The sequence below is a fragment of the Euprymna scolopes genome, chromosome 19 (genome assembly GCF_053919585.1).
Source record: "Euprymna scolopes isolate OS-2025 chromosome 19, ASM5391958v1, whole genome shotgun sequence".
NCBI lineage: Eukaryota > Metazoa > Mollusca > Cephalopoda > Sepiida > Sepiolidae > Euprymna > Euprymna scolopes.
This window is the reverse complement of record NC_136500.1, coordinates 93,317,398-93,338,313: the sequence shown is the minus strand read 5'-3', so window position 1 is coordinate 93,338,313 and position 20,916 is coordinate 93,317,398. Positions and strand designations below refer to the sequence as shown.

Here is a 20,916-nt window from a genome sequence, read left to right as displayed (position 1 = left end):
TTCTTTGATCTTTATCTTATGGTGTGAGGAGACGCTGAAATCTACAATCTGTCAGTTTTTGACTTTCTTATAAACGTTTATGACTTCTGGATTTATCTTTTTGTACTTTCATATCACAGAGGAGTTTGATGTTTTCGTTATCCAGTACTGTCTCCAGTTTGTATCCAGAAGCATTTGTCTTCGTGTTCAAAATGTAGTCGTTTGCATAGTTCTTTGTGAATTACTTTCCCCACGCAATAATATCTGTTTTTGTATTCTTCTTTGGGGTCTTATTTGCTTCATTAATTTATGTCATTTACCATTTTCTTCTCCACGTCCACGGACTTTGCATTCACTGTTTTCCTGAGTTCTATCAATTTTAGCTTTAATGTAGTTAGTTCTAATTGCATTGTTCTGTGCAACTGCCAGTAGTGATTCCATTTCTCTATTCAAGTATCGTTTTCTTAAACATGTTCAGGTGTTTTCGTGATCCTTTTCACTTGTTCTTATGAATCGTCCATGTAGCTGTTTCTCTTCTAACTTTTCTTTTCATGTCTTTTTGTTTCTGGTGTTATGGTCTCTTGTATTGTTCATTTTTATGGTATCTCTTGCTGCGGTGACGAACCTTTCTATGTTCTGAGTTAAGCATTTTATGTCTTTTGTGTCTTCCACAGAATATTCTATACTTACTAGTCCTTTCTCCCGTTTATCCCTTTCATGTAAAGTTGGTGAGTATCATCTTTATAGTGTAGCGTATTGTGTATGGTCGTTAGTTTTATTGTCGTCTGGTGAAGATACCTAAGTTCCTCTTTTGTTCAGCCGATAAATGGTCCGGAGCATCTTATTAATGATACCCGTGCGTTTATTTCTGTAACTAGATTTATCTTTACTATTAAATAAAATGAAATTTATGTGTGTGTGAGTTAGTTCCCTATAGACCCAAAAATGGCTCTGCCGATTATTATGAAATTCCACACGAAGGTACTTTATGTGTTTGGCATACTCCCATATTTTTTATTGTCATCGAAATCAATGAAATCGCCCATTTTTCAATCAAATCAATCGATTGACTGCTCTAGTTGAGAACCCATCATGGTGCACCAAAACGAAGCTCACATGCCTCTCGCAGTGACTTAATTCACAATACATTGTAGTCTACATTTTTTAAATTACATTTTCACCCCAAACAAGGCATATTGCCACATTGTTGTAGGGGGCTACTATCAGGGACATAGGCATCAGGGGTACTGTGTAGGGAGTTGGGAAGCAAGATGTCGGTTCACGTTGCACTTGAACTTCTGCATGTCAGTATAGTTGGGGAAGCAGGGACCCGGCAGGGAATTCCAAAGTCTAGCTGTCCTGGGGAAGAAACTACTGGAGTAGAAGGCTCTCTTACATTTAGGGATCTCTACTGTGATTTAGCTGCTTGTTGAGTTTGTTGAGGGTATTTACATCGAGGGGGCACAAGTGCATGCAGTTCGTCAGAGCATTCACAGTTAAAGTACTTGTAGAAAAGGCAGAGGGATGCAACATTTCGTCGACGGAATAGGGGCTGAAGTTTAGATGACAGTTCAGAACCTATCAGATTGGCAACTCTCTTTTGAACCTTGTCTAGGAGCGAGAGACTAGTAGCAGATGCACCAGCCCAAATATGACATCAATACTGAATACATGGGCGAGTGGTGGCCTTATAGAGGTATAGGATACTTTCGGGCGTTAGTATCTTTCTAGCACAGTAGAGAGAACCTATCTTATTCGCAGCGGTCCTGGCGATACTCTCGATGTAATTGTTCCAAATCATGTTTCCTGAGAGCGTTAGGCCGAGGAGTTTAAAGGGTGTACTTTCAGATAAAGAGTCATTGGCCATTGGTATTGGTGGTAGAGAACCTACAGTTGATTTTATAAAATTATTTTATATATAATTACTTGCATTATTAAAGTTTAAAATGCGAAAGTCAAGTGTCATACTTCAATTGTGCTCTAAAGGAAAACATTCATTTTTAACGCGCCTCTGTCATATCAAAGAACATACTGTCGATTTTATATGCCTGGTCTTAATGATTATGTGGTAATAGTGGTTTGAATTAAAGTTTAAAATGTAAAAGTCAAGTATCATGGTTCATTTGTGCTTTAAGCAGAAACATTTATTTCGAACGTGCCTCTATCATATCAAAGAACCTGTTGTTGATTTTATATGTTGGGCCTTTCAGCTTGTGTGATAATAAAACTTCTTAAATGCACTTGTGATGTTAGGCTGTGTAAGATGTTAACTTTGGTCAAAATCGCATCTTCATTCTTTCATCGGATTATTTTGATTATCGATTATCGATAATTATTGAAGTCATTTCGATACACAACCTATCTCAGAACACTGCCAGACACATGAAGTACTCTCGTGTGAAATTTAATAAAAATCGGCCCAGGCGTTTTCGTGTTCATAGGGAACGAACACAAAAACAAAGTTTGTTTTATATAATAGTAGATAATAGACATTTTTCTACGAATCATTAAAACTGATATATTACATTGTGTTCTGCCTAATGTGTTTTGAGTCTAAATACTGTTTTTCTTTGAACTATGTGGTTTTACGTTTTCAATTTTTAAAAATAATAAATGATGTATGTATATGTATTCGTTGCAGCAATCGAAGAGCATGAATCGTGATTTGTTGCTGAAGGACCTTTATCTCCAGAACGCCGAGTTGATGCGCTCTTTGCAGCAAATGGAGGAACAGCTTCGAACAGCCGACCAGAAGAATTTGCAGTTGGAAGAGAAATGTCGAGTGCTGGACAAAGTCTTACAAAAGGTGTGCTCCTCGTCCGTCTGTTAACTCCCCACGTCACCCCATATACCCATTCCGTCCCAACAGAAACATAAAAGAAGACCGTAAACAGATTGTTAACTGCGTTTATTTCTACCTTCTATTCTTGGACACATTTGGCAGACAGTTCAGTTCACCACCATAGCTACCCAAGAAAAGAGTTTTAGTTAATTATTGATAAAATGTTTGCATATCGACTGGAAAATCCTGGTACAATCCTCGGTCAATTAATCTTACAGATTAAATAGCAAGCATTATAAGGTTAGAATCAACGATAAGTTAAATAATATCGGGAAAGGACTAGCGACCTCCTGTACACCTAGGTGTAGGATATAATAAATAGAGAGCCTTTGAGTCGCCGTTGACTATGGCCAAGTACTATGTATTTTTACTTTTATTTACTGAAAAAAAAAGAAAGCTTATTTATGATAGTGCTGCCTACTATCAAACATATGAGCCCCCCCCATCGCTATTAGTTTTATTAATATAGATTAAATTATTTAAATTTAATTTATCTTAAACTTATTTGAAACATATAGGGTTCAATCCCAAAATAAAATAACTTGGACGCCATATGTTCTCGTCTACGAGATGAGCCTTTTTTTCACTTTTCGTATCATTTTGTTCAAACTGAGGATGGAGTATCCTGTCGCATGCCAGACATTCATTCACTATCTTATAAATCCCAATCGAGAGATTTTTTTAAAGATTTTAACGGTGTAAACATTTGAATCTCTCTTGCACTCGATTCATCGGATATATTTGCAAGGTAGTTTTTGAAAGGAGTCCAGTTTCTCGTATTAGGTTTATGGAAAAATAATGTCGTTTTTATCAGATGTATATATGTATATACAAAAAAAAAAAAAATGACATCATTTTGCACCAACCTAATATAATTACTAGAATGGTTGTGATTTTCCTAAGATTCAAATTTTTTACGTTGTCTTTAGAATAACGATGTGCCTCATTTAGCTATTTGATTTCTTAGTACACTTTCTTCTTTACCGGTTGATACCCACTAAATTCTCTCCATCCTTCTCTCTCTTTCTATCTTATCCGTTCTCCTTTTCAACCTAGCCTGTTTATCTAGTTTATTTCCATTATTGGTTTGACTTAAATCCAAGTCGCAGAATATTCGTCACAATTAATTGAGAAACAATTGTACGTCTATTTTATAATCGATTTTTCATTAGATTCCTCTCTCCCCCCCTCTCTCTCTCTCACACACACACACACACACACACACACACACACACACACACACACACACACACACACACACACACACACGTATATTGGTACAGTTTGTGTATATTATTTCGATGTGAGTGTTTGTTCCTTGTGTCTTTTTATTTACAGACTCGATTCTGCAGAGCTACATGCATGAAAGTTCAAGATATATACTCCTCATTGAATTTCTCATATATATATATATATATATATATATATATATATATATATATATATATATATATATATATAGTAATTTATAAAATATATATGGCGATTAAGCTACACTGAATATTCGGCGTTTCATCCACTCTAGAATTCCTCAGGCTTATGCGCGAATTCTGTGGTTGTCTATCGTTTTTATATGGTCCTCTTCTATTGAGGATTTAGTTAGCCAATCAGCTTTCTAGTATCAACCGCGCCCTTCCTATCAGCCAATGGGCATTCATTTTATCGAACAAAGGATCTGTTTTAAAACTAGGTTAGTGGTTTAAGGCAGACATTTTCTTTCTTTTTTTTTTAACTAACAAAAAAAATGTCTGCCTTAGACCACTAACCTATAATATATATATATATATATATATATATAATAATAATAATAAGAGTTATACATCATAAGGGTGAGCATTGGTCGAGGACATTCTCACCTCCCTGCTTACTCTTTCTCACAGAAAAGATGTTGCGAGTCGATCTTTGCTCTATCGTTACTTTTATTGTAGGCACTCGACTGAGGTCCAATCTAAGGTCCCTCTTGTAAAATGTTCGTAACAAATATATATAAGAGCAATCAACAATTTCCTCAACTTTCTATCTGTTCCTAAACGTAAACGAAAATTCCATGAGCATATGGAACAAAATACAGTCGGATTGCTTCCCATAGTCGTTTTCAATTCTCTCCCTCTCTCTTTCTTTCTCTCTCTCTCTCTCTATATATATATATATATGTATATATATATATATATATATATATATATATATATATATATATATATATATATATATATATATATATATGAATCAGACAGTTTTTGTAGAAAAATCTTAGTGTGAGAGTTTAATGCAACGCAGAACATACAAGATTGAGTCAAGTGTGTATTGTACTTTTTTTTACCCATTCTAGTCACACTGATGAATTTTCACACAGGGAAACAATACTGTGTGAATGACACACACACACACACACACACACCTATATATATATATATATATATATATATATATATATATATATATATATATATATATATATATATATATATATAATAAATTCCACAGCCAAACAACATCGCAGCCCACAAGAACCATGACAGTCAACGAACCGGACAAAAATTCCGTCTTTAGTTTAAAATTCATGTGCACAATCCGAATTCAGAAACACACATACTATATATATATATATATATATATATATATATATATATATATATATATATATATATATATAGGCGTTTTATTTTTTATTACCGTATCTTTCTGTTAAGTTATACTATTGTTTCGGCTACACGGCCGTTTTTTTGGCTGTCTGTAGCATCCTCAGACTTTTACAGAAACTTTCTGTAAAGGTCTGAGGACGCTACAGACGGCAAAAAAAAAAAAAAAAAAAAAACGGCCGTGTAGCCGAAACAATAGTATAACTTAACAGAAAGATACGGTAATAAAAAATAAAACGCTTATTTGCTCTACAACAGTATTGAGCACTTTCTTCAGTTTTTATTAATTACCATCTCCACTAAACTATATATATATATATATATATATATATATATATATATATACATACATATATATATAATTATACATACATATATATATAATTATACTTACATATATATATATAATTATAATTACATATATATAATTATAATTATATATATATAATTATATATAATATATATATTATATAATATATATCATATATATATTATATAATATATATTATATAATATATATATATATTATATAATATATATCATATATATATTATATAATATATATATTATATAATATATATATATTATATAATATATATAATATATATTCTATATAATATATATAATATATATATTATATAATATATGTATATAATATATATATAATATATATATATAATATATAATATATATAATATATATATATTATATATATAATATATATTATATAATATATATATTATATATATAATATATATATAATATATATATAATATATATTATATATAAAATATATATATTATATAAAATATATATATTATATAATATATATATATTATATATATAATATATATTATATATATAATATAATATATATAATATATATATATATATATATATATATATATATAATATGTGTGCGTGCGTATATATAATAAAATCCTTGGCTTATCATAGACATTGTGGAATTATTATACTTTTGGAAACCATATCAATGCATATTTTGAAAACAAAAACGATAACAAGATGTTAAGCGCTAATTTATATATTTTTTCAACGATATTTTTAACAAACATCCCCTTTTGAAGTAGAATATATTTTCTAAACGGTGTAATAGAGTTCATTTAATTATATATATATATATATATATATATATATATATGTACGTTTTATTTTTTATTACCGTATCTGTCTATTAAGTTACATTATTGTATCAGCTACCCGAAGGTTTCTGTAAAAGTCTGAGGAAGCTACAGACGCCCCCCCCCCCAAAAAAAACGGCCGGGTAGCTGAAACAATAATGTAACTGAACAGAAAGATACGGTAATAAAAAATAAAACGCATATTTGCTCTACAACAGTGTTGAGCACTTTCTTCAGTTTTTATTAATTACCATTTCCACTATATATATATATATATATATATATATATATATATATATATATATATATATATATATATATATATATATATATATATCGTGATCTACGGAGGTCAGTTTAACCTTTTATGACACTTTAGTGTGGCAAATATCCGCAATTCTAAAAAAACTATATTTAAAAATATGTTAAGAAGAAAAGAAATTTCTTATAATCCTACCAAATGCATCAAAAAAAAAAAAAAAAAAAAAAACTACATGTAGTGTGCATTTTGCTGTCAAACAACGGGGTCACCGGATGTACTTGCTGATAAATCAATATGGTACATCGGATGGCGCAAAGAGCCGACGTAATTTCAAAGCGTTAACATCGTGTGGCATGTGATAAAACACTTGCAGATATAACATGTCACATGACAGTCCAATGAACGATATCTTATTAGAGGACGGTACTATCACATGGGCAGATAACGCGGGAATATAACCTGAATTACGAAATGCATTTCGGCAGATTTTTTTATGAAAGCATAAAAAGCAAAAGATGTATTAAAAAACGTGTAAAGATATTAATTTAAAACCACAATTAATAAATGAAGTGTAGCAATCTTTTTAGTAAAAATCACGCTTTTGGAAAAGGTTAACACATTTGATAAATATATATATATATAAATATATATATGCACACAGTTGAATTAACTCTAGTTCTACATAACCGTTTCGCACAAAATTGCTACAATTCTTGTATTCTATTTTCCGTTTCATTAAATTTAAAAAGAAATTTATATGCTTTCTAGTTTTCATTTGTAATTTAATGCTATTTTCCTCCTCTCAATCTCACTCATTCTCTCTTACGCACTCTTTCCCCTTCCTTCTGTATATATCTAGACGACATATATGTATACATATACACATCAATTTATATCAATTAACTAAGTAATTTTATCCGTTATATTTTACATTAGTAAAAAAGAAGAAGATATTTATAATAAGATCTTAAGTGGTAATTTAAACATTTTCAACGATATGTCAGGCAAACACACCCTTTTGAAGTAGAATATATTTTCTAAACGGTGTAATTTAAAAGAGTTTTTTTTTTCGATCACATTTTCTAGCTGCTCTTACTCCAATTTTCACACAATATTTCAACGTTGAGTAAACATTTAAAACAAAATTGTGTTACCTCTTCGTCATGTAAAAATGTCGAACAGTTCTTTGGTGGTTTCAGATGTATCATAGATGCAGAGTGTGGCCTACGTATGTTAGTAGATAACCTACTGTACAGGCCCATTCCATTGTCGATATTCAATACAGCCATATCAATATTAATACTATTAACAACTGCTTTTTCTCAGTTTCAGGATACTGAGCACTTGACGATCTTGTTAATGGGCGCCGCCAATCTGTTCACGTCACTGTCAATTCATCAAATCTGGCCGGATGTATAGATTTTCTCCGCCTTTTTCGACCTTCTTCCATGCAAAGAAATAGGTCACGTGTGAAAAAAAAGCGTAGTTTTTCTTTTCTTTCTTTTAAAGGGAGCGAGCTTCTTTGCAAGTTGCTGAAACTTTTTTTCGCAGTCAGAAGCGCATGACCAGCCCCTTATACATGTTGTATTTACCATAACAGTGTCAGGACCATACTATTTTAATGCATGGAACACCCCAGATATTTATCCTGAGAGGACTGGACACGTTTTTGTCCCGATCTACATGTTAGTCGTGGAGGTGCGTCAATAACTTTAATTTTTTCATATTCACCCCAAAAGGGATGGGGGAGAGGACTCATATTCACCTCAAAAGGGATGATCGAATAACATTATTATTGGCTCACATGGAGCTTTCACACAAGTCAACAAACGATCTGATTGGAAACCTGTGGTATTCTCTGGAAGCTGAGTGACAACAAGTCTCCCCAGACGTCCAGCTCTCTCCACCTCCTTCGACAGCATTTGCAAATGAATTTGCATCATCGCAACAGCCGCTTACCATTGATTTCTCGCTGGTAGTGGCCATTGGTTTATACTGGAATTTGAGTGGCACTCAGCCTCCCCAAGGTCCCAGTTCTCTTTGCGCTTGTCCAGCCGAGGTCTGGTTGGCGCTCGCTCCTCGGTCTTTCAGTCCCTTCTCGGCCCTTTGGTATCTTTTTTTTTTGGGGGGGGGGATCGGTGATGAAACAATGGGAGGAATGCATGATGGGGGGTGTAGAACTTGTAAATATGCAGTTCCGGTGTTCTTCATATTATTATTATTATTATTATTATTATTATTATTATTATTATTATTATTATTATTATTATTATTATTATTATTATTGTTGTTATTATTATTATTATTATTATTATTATTATTATTTATCTCAATGTCTGCAACATTATTTCTGATAACATCAGTCGACGAACTACTTGCATATACAAACGTGTGCGTAACTTTGTACGCACGCGTTTGTAATGTATTAAGCTGCCTTTTGTTGGTGTTATTATTTGTGCACAAAATATTATCAAACAAGCAATTACTTAGTCCGGGGGACTGGATATAAATAAAGAATATCACAAAGTAAAAGATGAAATTCATAACATCACTATTTGACTTACTAGTATTTTTATGTTGGCTTCAGTAAAAAAACAAAACAAAAAAAAATCAGCAAAAATACATAACATTCTGTATATTGTCGGAAATTCATTTCCGAAATTTATAAATAAACAAAAATATGAAATGTATATAATTGACCTTTCCCTTGACTATTTCCTTTCACCCACTTCACATTTCCAGTCACCAACCTTTCACCCCTTGAATCCATAGCGTTTATCATCTCATTTTCAGGTTTAGTCAGGAATCTGTCACCCTCTACTTGCTAAAAGTTTAACATTATGTCCACGTCTCCAATCTCTTCTATAGCCTCCGTACCTAAACTTGTATTGATCCTCACTACATACTGGCGTATTCATTTTTTAAACCATTATTTAGTAATTAATCCATTTTGAACTATTTTACCCTAGAACTATTTGGTTAGATAAATAAGTTTTAACATATAAAGTTATCTTGTCGGATTATCAAAGTCAGACCTAAATAACATTTAAGCTTACAAATCACAATTTGTTTCTGACTAGCCAATTTTCATTAAAACATATTTAGTGTAGTCCAGACGACTGGTAATATGAAACATTTTTAAATAATCACCGTAATATATATATATATATATATATATATATATATATATATATATATATATATATATATATATATATATATATGTGTGTGTGTGTATATTGACATTAAAGAATATAATAGGTCTTGTCTACCTGTACCGTTATTTATTTTCTGTATCAGTTTTACAATACAAATAAAAATTAAAAAAAAAACAAAATAACTCCACTGCACACCGCCCAACGCTGAATAGATACAGTGAGTTCTCTCTCTGGTTTTAGAACCCTTTCTTGTAACTGCGTGCAGAAATGTTAAAATCATATTTAAAAATATCACGAATAATATGCATCTTTTTCATTGGTTCACAGTTTGAAAATTAACAAGTTTTCTACACAAGAAATGGATGTGAGAACCTATTCTAAAATTAATATGGAAGATCCATTCATATTGAAGCTTAGATGCGAAAATTCAGTGGCACCACTAGGTGAGGGATATTCGTTCAGTTCTTACTGAGTCTTTCTGCAATGCCAACTTAAAACCATATTCGAAGTAATGTGATTGGACTATCAACAGCTGGGCGTGATAGTACCAATAAGGAAGAGGACGGAGAGAGAGAGAGAGAGAGAGAGAGAGAGAGAGAGAGAGAGAGAGAGAGAGAGAGAGAGTAATAATATGGAATAGAAGGACGGATACCCCCCCCCCCAAAAAAAAAAAAAACGAATTCGCCGGAAAATGCACTATAAACAATTGATGTTAATTACTAGAATTTGTAGTTGATGTAGTGCGAAAATAAATATCAGATGGGAGTTGAGAGTGGGGACAAATTTCTAGACGTTATTTACCATGTCCCTTATAATGTGCCCAAAGGGAAAGAGTAGAAATAAGCAGAAAGTTCAAGGTCATACAAAAACATAACGAAAACAAACAGTACAAAAATCAAAAATCATGACAGAAATACATAAAAACCCCTAAAAGAACCTCTACCCCCCACGAATGAAAAAAAGTATTGAACATATTTAGTCACGAGATATGCCCTGTATCCTAGAGAACACTGAAGCAGGTCGTAAACTTGAACATAAATACATAGTTATTAATTCTGGATCATCCCTTGATTCTTTTTTCTCAAAAACGTTTTGTTTACATTAAACACCGATTATTTATAGATGTTATTTACCAAACATTTCAATGCGCCATTTCTACGTTTAAACTGTAGAAAATAATAACATAAGAGTAATAAAACGCGTGGCACCAACATCGATGAGTGTTATAGAAAATGATCGTGAAGGCTCTTGAAAGATGAAAATCACGAGAAAGAAGAGCACCCTCCTGACTTTCATTAGAAAGTTCTGAAGAGTGCTGACATATTTGAGGAGACTTATTGTTACTTAAAATCCAGAGAGAAAAAAAAAACAAAAACAAAAAACAATCGGCTGTTACCATCAAGAACTTAATAGCAAACGGCTGTTGCGAGAACGTTCAATGATCTGAAACAGTGATGAGAAGAAGCGGAGAGGATGGGAAATCTGGGAGACTTTTTTTCACTCGGACTCCAGAGAACACTACCTGTTTTTGCCAATAAAAGATAATTGTACTTATTCGTGTGAGAACCTTTAATTTTTATTTTGTTTTTATTTAATGTATTTTTTTTTATATAACTTCAAATAACAAAGCAAATGTGAACTACCCAGGTTTCACGAAAACTAAGATAGTCAGGCAAGCTCGAAAAATTTCCTTCTTTATTTAAATTGTCCGCCCGACCGTTTTTCTTTGGTTATACCCGGCTAGTACACTTTTGCTTATTTGCCTGTATTAAAAATCTGTATTACCTAAAAAAAAACAAAACATAACAAAAAGAAAACAAAATAACAACAAAAATAAACTAAAACAAAATATAGATACAAATATTACACATAGAACAATAAAATTACAAGTAAATAACACGGAGCATTAATTTATTATAAACTTGTGGAGGTGAATGTAATAGTCAAAGAAACAAGCACCGACGTGTGTGTGTGTGTGGCCTGTGTGGCTGTACAACTTACCTCCAGATGGGATATGAGAGAGAGAGAGAGAGAGAGAGAGAGAGTAAATATGGCGGCCGTGGCTTTACAAGATGTGGTCTTGTGGAATCGCACAAGGCCACACCGCCCACCGCACACATATGCAAATGAAATGCAGTCAGTTTATTTTTTTTTTTAATAAAAAGCCTGTTGACATCGGTGAGAGGGAATGACACGTGTTGGAAGTTGAAAGAGAAAATTGTGACGAGGAGGAGGAGGAAATACAGTGACGAATTCTATCTGTGAACTTTTGTTTTCACAAATACTAGCCCATTTAACTCCTAAACCGTTTAAAAATAGTTATGCAAATGAGGCTTACAAGTAATTGTGTTGTGTATTTGTTTTCTACTTTATATATACCTCATTTCAAAAGACCTTGGTACATTATTTATTTAAATAACTGCAAGCCGTTTTTATGGTAAATTAAGCATGATAAATTAAAAATAATTTTCGCATTTATTTATTTTAGATTAGACCAGAGTGTATGTAACCTTTCACCTTGAAAAAAAAGTTCGCTTCTCAATTCTCAGTTTTCTTTTTTCAAAGACTTATACAACTCTTATTTACCGCACGTTATGTTGTGAATATTCTTTAACGCTTTTTAAATAAGTTTCTCTAAATAAAAACAAAAATAATCAAATAATTATATCGATACTAACATTTTTCCCTCTTATATATATATATATATGTATTGTGCATTTAGGCAGCATATTTTCATTTAGACAGACATTGTTGAACAGCAGGGTGTGTTTTTGCTTAATCGTCTATTTCTGTGGTTTCTCCATATTTCGTTCTAATATCTCAATTGAATTTGTGTAAGAAACTTCCATAGTCGTTTTAGTCCATTTTCTTTTGCAAGTACTTTCAACTGATTTTCTTCAGTCCTCTTCAGGCAGTTTTTGCATACTGTTTCGTTTAAAATCTAAATGTTTTTATATACTTCAGTTCAAATTACATGTAAATTACTTTGAATAGTGAAGTGTCTCGTGTGTAACATGAATGTGTTTTAACGTGGTAAGAACCAGGCTAAAATAAATGTACAATGGTACTGTAACTTTTATACCATTTTTCAATCACACTTTAAAGTGTGATTGAAAAATGGTATGAAAGTTACAGTTTTTACTTTTATTCATTTTTTATATTTAATTAATTTATACATTTTTTAAAGCAGATTAGCAGAAACACTCCGTGCTGTTCAACAAATATATATATATATATATGAATGCAACTTTGTGTGTGTGTGTGTGTGTGTGTGTGTGTCAGTTTGTTCCTTATAGACCCCGAAATGGCTGTATAACTTTTCTTGAAAATTTACAGAACTTTAGTGTATAAGTCTGGGAGTGTATAAGTCTGGGAGTGATCTTAGTTAAATTTTGTCTTAGAATATCTACCGATAATTACCGATAATCGACAATCGAAACCATTATTTTAATTTATCCATCATCGGTAAAGCAAGTTTTTCCATGTCCTCGCTTAGCAACAATGATACAACAACGGGCCGTGAAAACTCTACTGTGGGTAAGTTGATAGTATACTTTTTTTTATTGTTTTTGTTTGCATGACGTGGTCTGTAGGTTCAAACTCCGCACGTAAATTTCTTAATTTTACTTCATTAACTCCAAAGAATTTTATAAGACTTAAAAGTTTACGTGTTTTTCATTTTTTTTTTTTTGCATGATGTGGTCCGTAGGTTCAAACCCCGGACGCAAATTTCTTGCTTTTTCGTTAACAGGAACGAAGTTTATATAAAATAATTTTATAAAAGAAATAGTAGGTCCTCCAGGGTGCAATGTAAAATAACATATTTTGGACTAAGTGCATGAAGGCATGTGAAGCTTCCTCCTGGAAAATTTTACGGATTTCGATGACATTCAAAATATTTTACGGATTTCGATGACATTCAAAATATTTTACGGATTTCGATGACATTCAAAATATTTTACGGATTTCGATGACATTCAAAATATTTTACGGATTTCGATGACAGTAGAAATATTTTACGGATATCGATGACAATCAAAATATAGAAATGTGAAATATTCGTTGGTCATCATTTAATCCCGGCAACTTCGGATCTCCCTGCTAGACTATATATATATATATATATATATATATATAAATATATATATATATATATATATATATATATATATATATATAAAATGTCTAATGTAATATTTAAAGGATTTTTCTTTTTGCCCTAGTTGCATAGTCGACATGCCACGTTCATTGAATCATTACGTCATACCTTATGGTCAAATTTAATAATGTTCAACAACAACAATCTACACATGATAAAATCAATAACAAACTTTGCATGAAATAAAACTCAAACAAGATGAAATTTGGAATTAAGAACATTGAAATTTTAATATCACTAAAGGGTAGATTTGAAATCAAAGAGGATCGACCTCGTTTTGAAATTTTCTGTTGTGTTTCAAGAAAGAAAAATAGCGTACAAAATATAAATTGGATTTTTTAAAAAAATAATTGTTATATTATGTTGTGTAATAAATTTAATATGAATTATTTTAGATCACCTTTGTTGTTTTTATTAGAATTAAGGTATTTGATGTTTTTTTTTCAATGTTATATTACTTACATTAAAAAGGTTGGAAAGTCAATGATCAAGAACTTTAATTATTTAAAAGTTGAAGTGGGCGCTTAACTATAAAAACAGTCCGAGAATTTAAACCCAATTATTTAACCAGATGATTTCTTCAGAGAAAAAACATTTCTACGTATTTTACTATATAACCCCCCTCCAACAAAAAACATATTTTAAAAACGTATTTTACGATATGACCCCCCCTCCAACAAAAAACATAGAAAGTATATCTAGAACATATGCTATATAGAACGGAGAAAAAAGGCCAAAGACCCTAATGTTTTGATGTGATGTTTTGAATATAATAAACTAGTTATGACCAAAGTTTCATTTCATTCGGACAAAACACTAAGAAACGGGGCCCTAACTAGAGTAGGGCCCATTTTTTTTGGTCACCCTGTATATATATATATATATATATATATATATATATATATATATATATATATATATATATATATAATGTTAAGGGGTCAAAGTTAAAAAAAAAAAAAAAAAAAAATCGCTGCGGTCTCTACCAAATTACCCAGACAATTTCTGGTCTAAACATTTTAAATTTTACATCAAGTGTATTCAGAGATACGGCAAGCTTTTTCATCGGTTTGGGTCGAAAATTTTTAATTACCAATATATAAATGTATGTATGTATGTATGTTTGCATGTCTGCCTAAAACTTTCGACAGAGGCGACGGATTTTTACAAGATCAGTATCGTTTTTAAGTTCGACGTTTCAGACGACAAATATCGAAAAATTAGCTAAAAACATTAATATCTTCACCTGCAACTGGACACTTTTCTACAGGGATGGGGTCGTTTTTTTCGCCGATATTTTTGAAAGTCATCCTCTCCTTTCGATTGTCTAGCCCTAATTAAACTAACACCACTTCCGGTTTGGCGGTGGTCGTAAGAGCAAAGACGTCAGGGTTTTCCCCGTTCTTTTCCTCCTTCACGGTATGGGTTCGAGCCTGCCTTCCTACTACCACTTTGTTTTTAAACACTCACCTCCAAACACCCGGGCAACGCCGGGCACCCATGCTAGTATATATATATATATATATATATATATATATATATATATATATATATATATATATATATATATATATATATATTAAGTAATGTGATTTATAATTTAAAAGTTTTAAAATTTTTTAAATTTAACAATCAAAATTTAATTAAATTAAAAATCAGTTTCATAAGAAGGAACAACAAAGTCAATTATCTGTACGATCGTTTCGGAAATCCGTGCTTTTTATTTGTGGTATACATGAAGTCACGTAGAATAATTATACATAGTTTTTTTGGTAAGCACGGTCTCCTCATCAGCAAATTTAGGAGGATTTCTATTGAATTGAAAAGACACCAAAAATAAACCTAGCATTAAAAGTAAGGCAGATGAATCTGAAAAATTGAAGTAAAAGGTTTGGATATAAAATTTATAAGAAAATTAATAAGAAAATTTGTATAGGTTAGAGATAGAAATGAGTAGAAAAAATATATATATTTTTGAATTTACATAATAAATTTGATTTAAAAATATATAGATATATAATTACCTTTTGGTTTTTCTTTCAACTTAAAATGGCAAATAATTGAGACTTGCAAATCATATAAACCAGGAGATAAATTTTGTACATTATGTACAAAAGAAACCCTTAAAATTTTAAAATATGAAGATATAAAAAGCACAACCAAACTAGTAAATTCAAGACACGAGCTTCTATCGTGTAATCATAAACGTTGGTTTAAATTTAATAAATATAAACCACCTTAAATTATTAAAAATTACTCATTAGTAAAAATAGATTTTTTTTTTTTAATTTTTTTTTTAATAAATTAAGTTAAACCAATTACCGCCCTTAGACTCGTAAATCAAATAATAAATAAAGCCATGACAATTATCTCCCCTTAAAAACTTGCAAAAAAAAAAAAAAAAAAAAAAAAAACTCTCTCTCTATAGATATTAACTGTAGCGTCTCTAAATCAAAATACGCTAACGGAAACAATTTACTGCACGAGCGTCGCCCTTTTAAAATTCATCATTCAATAAAATAAAAAGCTATAGCAAACATCTAAATGACTACTTTAAATACAGTTCCTGATTTCAAAAAAAGAAAAACCAAAAGGTAATTATATATCTATATATTTTTAAATCAAATTTATTATGTAAATTCAAAAATATATATATTTTTTCTACTCATTTCTATCTCTAACCTATACAAATTTTCTTATTAATTTTCTTATAAATTTTATATCCAAACCTTTTACTTCAATTTTTCAGATTCATCTGCCTTACTTTTAATGCTAGGTTTATTTTTGGTGTCTTTTCAATTCAATAGAAATCCTCCTAAATTTGCTGATGAGGAGACCGTGCTTACCAAAAAAACTATGTATAATTATTCTACGTGACTTCATGTATACCACAAATAAAAAGCACGGATTTCCGAAACGATCGTACAGATAATTGACTTTGTTGTTCCTTCTTATGAAACTGATTTTTAATTTAATTAAATTTTGATTGTTAAATTTAAAAATTTTTAAAACTTTTAAATTATAAATCACATTACTTAATATTGAATTAGCTCTAGGACATTTAACTATCGAGCTTATTATATATCTAAATTACAACGAGCATTTCCTGTATTTTAATTAAACTAGTAATTTCACTATTACATTAAAATACACTTAGCTCTTTAGACTATTATTCTAATCTCCTTTAAATTTATATATATATATATATATATATATATATATATATATATATATATATATATATATATATATATATATATAAGGCACAATCACGTTGACACACCGGTTCTCGTCAGATCAGCGAAGTTAAGCAACGTTCAACTTAGCCAGTACCAGATGGGTGACCATTAGGGAAGGCTAGGCGCTGTATTCCGCTTATCTCGGCATTGTTTCCAGTCGTCCTGAACTGCCACTTGCTACTGGTACTAAACAATGTCTACTCAGGAGAGTTGTGGTTGGGATTGCGCAACTCTTGCCACAAAAGATTTCACGCGTAGGCACCCTTACAGTGGTTATCCGTAATCTGTCAAGACGAAAGGAAGCCTTGTTTAAATATATATATGTGTTTGTATATATGTGTGTGTATGTATATATGTGTGTGTGTATGTATATATGTATGTGTGTATGTATGTATATATATGTATATGTGTATATATATGTATATGTGTATATATATGTATATGTGTATATATATCTATATATGTGTGTGTGTATATATATATGTATGTATATGTATGTATATATGTGTATATATATATGTATGTATATATATATATGTCTATGTATGTATATATAGATATGCGTATATATAGATATGTATATATATATCTATATATATATATAGATATGAGTATATATATATATATAGATATGTATATATATGCATACAGATATGTATATATATGTATGTATATATATATGTATATATATATGTATATATATATGTATGTATATATAGATATGTGTGTGTGTATATATATGGATATGTATATATCTCTATATATATCTTGATCTATACACTTATATAAATTCACTTTGTGCGTGTGTGAGTCCCTTCCTCATGGGTTCCGAAACGGCTGAGCCTATCTTTTACAAATTTCACATAAAGGTAATTCATATGTCTGGCACTATTATTAAGAATTGTATCGAAAATAAAAAAAATCAGATCTTTAAATAGTCATACCTCTCTTATATATAACCCCCCCCGAATTTTTATTGAGGAATATTTTACGTTACAACGGCAAGGGAAATAACAAAATGTTAGCAATGCATTTCTTCTTAAAATAAACAAACAGATTTACTGTCATCTCTAGATATATCACAGTGGTAGAACATTCGACTACAGATTGAATGAATGGTCACTAATCTAAGTCAGGGTGTATCTCACCATTTTATTTTAATATTTTTTTAAGAATGAGTTCAATTTACAATAAAATAGTGACACCATTTAAAATCGCCGCAGATCATTTCTTCGTTTTCATATTTTAAAACTAAACATTAACCAGAAGTGACTTTTTCAGGGCATTTCAGCTGACATGATATTTTAAACAAACGCAGACGTAATTTGATGAACGACATTATCATCATAATTAAATATTTTTCTTTTTGGCAAATTAGTCCACCGGGCAAATTATTCCTTGTTATATATAATAATCAATAAAGGAGCAATCTGCATCAAGCGTTTTGTACGACCGGGCAATATATACACGCACACTACTCCTCTGTTTATTAACGTTTGTTTGTTCCACCCTATTTTCTTATGTATCATAACAACACAAACTAACTTTCTTTCTACGGACACACCCTCAAATCCACGTTCTGAATTCGTGCAATGCAGAGTTAACCCCTCTTTTACTTAGTGGAGAAAAGGAAACATGAGGTTAACACTTTATTTATGACAAACAAATTAACGCGTTGTCAGTAGGTCGTATATTTAAATAATTCAATTAATGAATAATTTAGTTTATTTTATTGCTTGATTGATTATAATTTTCACTTTTCACACTTGCCTCACCCCCATATATATATATATATATATATATATATATATATATATATATATATATATATATATATATAAAGTGAAATTGACTGTATGTGCATGTGTGTCTGTGTGTGTACATTTCCCTACCAAACTACTGTCAATTTTTAGTCTACAGACTCGAGATTTGACATAAGAGATATTGAGATTTGGGGAAATCTTTTTATTCGGTTTTCGGCCAGAAATTTGGCTATTACGGGGTAAAAGTTCAACGATTTGACCGTTAAGAACTCTACCAAACTCCTCCCTGAAATTTAAAATTTTAGATGCAGGATACTTGGATATGGAACAAAATTTTTAATTTGATTTGATCCCAAAGAATAAATGCTAGGATATAAAAATTTGGGGTTAGAGTTAAAAAATTGACCCCTGCGGTCTCTACCAAATTACACAGCCAATTTTTGGTCTAAACATTTAAAATTTTCCATAAAGTCTATTAAGACATATGTCAAGACTTTTAATCGTTTTTGGGCCGAAAATGTGGCTGCCAAGAGGTAAAAATTAAGAAATAAGACACTACCAAACTGCTCCGCCAATTCTGTATTTAAACACTTGAAATTTAAGATATACGTTACCTGGACATAAGTCACTATTATTAATATATATATATATATATATATATATATATATATATATATATATATACACACATATATATATACATATATAGATACATATATATACATATATATGCATATATATGCATACACACACACACACACACACACACACACACACACACACACACACACACACATATATATATATGAAATAAAATGGAGGTGGAAGGACCTGGATACTCAACGTTTCGTCCGATTTATGCCGGCTTCTTCAAGAGGGATGGTCATTGACGAGAGAGTCGGAGGATTGGGGCTATATATAATGATGGGGGAGAGCAGCGTGTTTTCCTTATGTAAATTAGATGTCATATATACATGTATATACATTTTATGAGAGAAGAACTAATTAGAGTAAACTAGTGTAGTGGATTTGGAAATAAAGCGGTGATAGACGTAATTTAAATAAAAGAATATATGAACACAAAAGAGATGTAAAAAACAACAATACACTCAACGCCATATTTTGTCATATCATGGAAAACGACCATCATTTTAATTTTAACAAAGCAACTTTCCTTAAACACATACATAACAGATCCACACGACGTTTAATTGAGTCAGCTATAATCTCCCATTCCAGCAATATAATTAAGCAAAGAAAAGGTTTTTTCCACGTTGCTCCCTTTCTGTCGAAAATAATTATTAAAGAAAACAACTTAGACACCGGTTAAACGCGAAAAAAAAAATCGTAATTTCACTTAATTTTATTTTTATTTTACTTATTTACTATATTTTATCATTATCTATTTTTAGACTCCATTTTATCACCTCCTATTCTTATTTTTAGACACCATCTTTTAAATTACTGCGCTATTTTATCCCAATTCAATTATTTCTAATTTAAAAAAAAAAAAAGAAAAAGATTCTTTCGTAATCTCGTGTCATTTTATTTATTTAATCTATCACCGCTTTATTTCAAAACACAATTTTTAATCTCTACGATATTTTATCTTTTAGACGTAATCCACTACACTAGTTTACTCTAATTAGTTCTTCTCTCATAAAATGTATATACATATATATATGACATCTAATTTACATAAGGAAAACACGCTGCTCTCCCCCATCATTATA

The 20,916-nt window shown here is 30.8% G+C and overlaps 1 protein-coding gene across 1 annotated transcript in view; it reads left to right on the top strand.

Annotated features, from left to right (window-relative positions):
- Positions 1-3,217, top strand: part of LOC145239839 (uncharacterized) — a 17,241-nt gene extending 14,024 nt beyond the window's left edge. Inside the window, exon 7 of the mRNA XM_080103386.1 lies at positions 2,621-3,217. Coding sequence (XP_079959512.1) covers positions 2,621-2,809 — 189 coding nt within the window. The 3' untranslated portion in view covers positions 2,810-3,217. The remainder of the gene's footprint in view (positions 1-2,620) is intronic.
- Positions 3,218-20,916: the final 17,699 nt, after the last annotated feature.